The sequence below is a fragment of the Lactuca serriola genome, chromosome 2 (assembly GCF_051521515.1).
Source record: "Lactuca serriola cultivar US96UC23 chromosome 2, Lser_US96UC23_V15, whole genome shotgun sequence".
In the NCBI taxonomy this organism is placed as follows: Eukaryota; Viridiplantae; Streptophyta; class Magnoliopsida; order Asterales; family Asteraceae; genus Lactuca; species Lactuca serriola.
The window spans coordinates 83,700,201-83,705,380 of NC_136409.1; the positions used below are offsets into that span (position 1 = coordinate 83,700,201).

Consider the following 5,180-nt stretch of genomic DNA (forward strand, 5'->3'; position numbering starts at 1 on the left):
TTGAATGATGATTTATCATAATTTTAATAGGAAGGAATAATTATAAAAATAAAAAATATGAGATAATTTAATTTCTCATGATAAAAACATCAATCCATGATAAGTTTATATCTAATCAACAGCACATTTGATTTTAATAGAACAAAAACCAAAATCAACACAACCATACCAAGTTCCATAAAAATTGGGTAATAAAGGAGATAAAATGTAGGCACTGTAAACTATATATACTTTAAATATTTAATAAAATAATCAACTATGACACAAAACACACCATACATACACAATTTTTATTTGGTTTTTAATTTTAGATTAAAGAAAACCAAAGGCCCTATGTTTCTGGTAACAAAAAAAAGCATCCACTTTCTTCAAATTCGGATTTTCAGAAATAATTTTCAAATTACATGTACAATACATGTCAGCCAACAAATCAAAATTAACAATATGTTATCAACATTTAAGAAATACAAACATTGAATTACTTTATTATTATCATCGGTTAAAACGTTTAAGACGTTTTAGCATGGTTGAAGAAATATAGGTTTGTTAAATACTCTATAAATCAAGTAACATAAATATCTTACAATGGATATAAGTTTTAAGTAATACTATAAAAATAAGTTGCAATGGATAATAAGTAATATACTTAAAAAGCTATATGTTACTTAATTTAAAAACAATTATAAATGCACTGTTATTATAAATAAAAAACATGCATATTATCATATTATAATTAAAAAAATACATTATATCACAAATAAATTATGTTGCAATTACCTACTACTGCCCAATCAAAAAACAAAGCACAATCATTCACTCCTATTTCCAAAATATTTTATTCTGATTATGAGCTTATCTTGTTTTTTAAATTAAAATATTCACTTTATAGATTGATTGATTGTTCACCTAAAGCTTCTCCTACAATTCATGCATTTCTCATCTTAGAATGTGAAAACCTTTATTATATTTTTTTCTCTGATTTAAAAAGCTTTCTAAATTTGTTATTATAAAACACATACATTAGAACAATATTATTAGTACTGTTATCGTTGTTATTAAAAACTCTCTTAAACACCATATGGACCGTTGATAGTGATCAGCAAAATAGAAGAATCATTAGTAATAACGATAGTGAGTAGAATAATTTCAAGTTGGAATTCAAGCAAAGACCTTTTAAATCAAAATTATTGCATGAAAGAATTGTTGAGTCACATACATGTTTAGGGCAACGTTCGAAGGGATCAAGAAATAAACCCTAATGCGGATTTGATTGGACAACACGATGCCACGCAGCCAATCAAGTTTCCATGAAAATTCGGTTTTTAATTAGACAATTTTGAAAAATGAACCAGTATTAATTTATTGGATTACCATAGGTTGATCCTGCAAGCAATCCACCACCTGATGATCCATAAACCTCAGATGGGTCAAGCAGCGGTGAAGAAGATGAACCATCCACATTCCTCCCTCCACCACCGCCGCCACCACCACCGCCGCCCAGGTGCAATTCCGAAAAATTGGGGATGTTTGAATGATCTCTTGTTTCAACTCCTTGATCATAGAGGAAGCCTTTGAAGACATGTCCACCGATCGTAGCACTAGCTTGGTATGCATATTCATCATCTCCATCTTCCACCGCCGTCACCCTCACACATTTGAACACCGCCGGAGCACGCACTTGTCCGGGCAATGATTCCTTAAAACTGGCATCTAAAAAATGACCCAAATATATATAGTTGCAAACATTCGTAATCTTTTTTTGATTCGTGGTTTCAAAACACATCGTTACAGCTTCAGAATTAAAGAACGTAAATTCTATATAAAGATTTTTAAATGGATGAAGAAAATTAGATGGATGAATTGATGTATACCTTGATGGTGACTGGAACTAGTTTCAAAACTGCGAGGAGGTGTGGTGTTGGAAGTGGAAGTGTGTGAGTTAGTAGTAGTATGAGAAGTGAGGCGAGGCTTTTTAGGACCAGAAGTTGAGGCGGAGGAAACAGTTGCAGCGCCCGTTGATGTCATGAGTTGACGTTCACGGCGGCGAGCAGCGGGTACCCAAGTGCTCTTCACGTGTGTAGCACAATCATACCCTCTACTCTTGCAGCAAGTCCGGCACCGCCGGTGGGTGCAATCTTTTTTTGCCTGATTGCCGCAGTCTTGACAAGTCATGGTGGAACCTGAAGTTGACGTCGACCCGCCGCCGCCGACGCTGCCTTGGAGAAACCCATGATCGGAAATCATTGGCTTGTTCAAATAATTATGTGGTTGCGTTTGAGGGTGTTGCTGCCAGAACTGAATGCTATAATTACTGTTATTATTGGCGTTGCTATTTCTACCGCTGCCGCGATTATTCAACATACCTTCTTCAACGTTGAGACAAGGAGTGGTGCTCAAAAGTGGAATAACGCCGACGCCGAGCGCGGTTGCAGCGTTGGCGTTTGCAACAGATGAGTTGATGGAATGATGATCGGAGAGATTATGATGACTGGAAGGAGCAACCACAAACACATCACGAAGACCCAACATGCCCATCTCCGGGAGGCCGTAGTTGATTTGACGAGCGGACGGGGCTGACGACCACATCCCGGTAGATACCCCACCGGCGGTGGCGGGACCGGCATTGAAACCTAAAGAAAGATCCTGATCAGAGGGTCTGAGAGCAGAAGATGAAGAAGGATTAGCAACCCAGTCTGCAAAAGCACCTGAATCTGAAGGCAGCCTACTACTCCTGCTAGTAGCCACAACTGCTAGAATTTGTATCAAAATCTCTCAGAGATTCGTTGACAAAAACCCAAACTTTATTACTTCAAAACCCCAATTCGAATATAGGGTTGAAGAAGATTTTATAAGATCTGAGAAAGATCTACAAGTCTGTCTATAGATATTACTATGATGCTGGGTGTGGGGTCTCTGAAATTCTCTTAAACACAAAGAGACTTGCAGACAGAACGAGAGAGAGAAAGAGTGTGTGTGAGAGAGAGACTACACGATTACTGCTCTGATACAAAGATTTGCAGTAAGATCAGAGAACACTGCTACTGCAATAAACTACCAAAACATAACAAGGAAGTTGGCTTCTTGCCTTTTCTGAGACAGAAAAAGAAGATTGGAAAAAGAAGAAGGTATTATGTGTTCTTATCTTCGTGGTGTGTTTTTAACTTCAACAGCACCATCATCACCATCGGCTTCTTTGCATAAATCCTTTGTTTTTTTCTTTTGAGTTCTTGAAAAGTGAGAGGTGGGTTTTGGGTTCTCTTTCTTCCTCTCTCCAATAATCACACCAAGAAAAGAGTATAAAGACTTTTGTTCTCTGGTTTTTTGTAATTATTTGGGCTACTACTACTGCTAGTCTACTACTACTTCTGTGCCCTCTTCAGTCTACAAAAGAAACAAAGCCCACCTTCTTCTTTCATGCGCGTGGATAGCTTATGAATGTAAATTCCAAAACTACACCTTCAAATTACGGATATGGGCATTAAGACCCTTCATACATTGGGCAATTCCCAAGTCACCCTTTTCAATCCTTTCCGTTAGTTCTATAGTAAATACCACTTCTATCTGAACAATAAAATTAGCCTTGGTAACTCTTCATCGTTCACTGAATCATCATCAATGTACATATAAATATGTGTAAGGGATTATGAGGAAATTTCTTCCACCATTTAAAACATAATAAAAGAATAAATTATAAGTGTGACCCACTTAACTATTTATTTTAAATCTACTCACTTCATTTCAAACTTGATATTGAATTGTTTACCATCCAAACATTCATAAAAATGAAAAAAGTTTTATCACAAGTCATTCAAATTCAAGCTATACCTTCCTTGTTGTACATAAGTTCTCACCTAATCATCAATGTCTTGTTTGGGTTTGTTATAATGCGTATGATCCCTTGCTTTTTATTCTACCGGTTGCTACTTAACAATTTGTTACACGCATGTGTGTATCACTTCATTAAGAATAAGAATTTCACTCTTTTGAAGTCATTCGGCTTCAACCGACAATATTACTAAAACCAAGGTTCTAAATGACGTGAGGCGTGGTGTGGCGGCAAAGCCAAGCCTCAAGCTTAACGAGCCGTGACGTTTTTCAAGGCGTGATGTAAGGCGACGATTTTATATTAATTTATAATTATATTACCATATAAATATAAATGTATATCAAATATAACTACTTTTTAAAAGTGTTATATCAATAACTAATAACAAAAAGTTAACAAAAAACACAATATTTGTATCCCCGATTATAAAAGACAAAACAAAGAGAGAAAAAAATGTGTCTCAAACGAAAAAACGTGTGTCATAACACGTCATGGCACGTCATATCACGTGTCACGCCTAACAGTAACGTTATGAGACTTTTTATAACGGCGAAGTCACGCCTCACGCCATGACACGCTTTTTAAAACACTGACTAAAACTAAAAGTTATTAGTCACGTCCATAGACCTTTAGAAACTTTTCTTGTGAGCAGTTTGTTTGGTACCAAAAAAAAACTTTTTTGCAGCGATATCTTACTTACGGCATCATCTTTTCCGGCAGGATCAAAAGCCATAATAGGTTTTTGTTTTCATTTTCAGTAAGGAAAATAAAGTACGGATGACAGTGTACAAAGATTTTGAATGGAGGATTGGAAATAAAAGAGTTGCGATGACAGGAACTACATCCGATTAACATGATGTAGAGAGACTGGCGGTGACTTTTTTTTGTCACGAATTTCCCTAAAGACATGGAGGAGAAAGGTTTGTGGAAGTAATTTCAAGATTATGGCAAAAAAGTATATGTCTATGTTGCTCAAAAGTTGTCAAAGGTTGGTAGGAAGTTTGCATTTATTCGATTCTTGAAAGTCATAGATGAAAGAAAACCGGAAAAAGAACTTGAGAATATTTGGGTGGGAACTTTCACATTTTCGTCTCTGTTGCTAGAATTAAAAGAGAAATCTGGTTTAATCATAACAATAGGGAAAATTCTGAGCAGGTAAATAAAGGATTGAAGGAGAATTCCAATATGCAAAAGAAGGGGAATATTCATGAACAGGGTGTCCTATGCGAAAATTGTTAAAGGTAGTAAAGGATATTTAAGTAAAGCTAGTTTAAGTGAGATCAAGAAAGTAATCCTTTCTACTGGGGACTATAATACACCTGATGATACGATCAAGAAAGTAATCCTTCTTAAA

At 35.8% G+C, this 5,180-nt stretch overlaps 1 protein-coding gene across 1 annotated transcript; it reads right to left on the bottom strand.

Moving 5' to 3' along the window:
* Nucleotides 1-1,151: 1,151 nt before the first annotated feature.
* On the bottom strand, nt 1,152-3,338 carry LOC145086466 (protein LATERAL ROOT PRIMORDIUM 1-like). The gene is made up of 2 exons (XM_079024226.1): nt 1,872-3,338; nt 1,152-1,710 (listed from the first exon to the last, which is right to left on the bottom strand). The coding sequence occupies exons 1-2, from the start codon at nt 2,584-2,586 to the stop codon at nt 1,355-1,357; spliced, it is 1,071 nt and encodes a 356-aa protein (XP_078880352.1). The 5' UTR covers nt 2,587-3,338; the 3' UTR covers nt 1,152-1,354.
* Nucleotides 3,339-5,180: the final 1,842 nt, after the last annotated feature.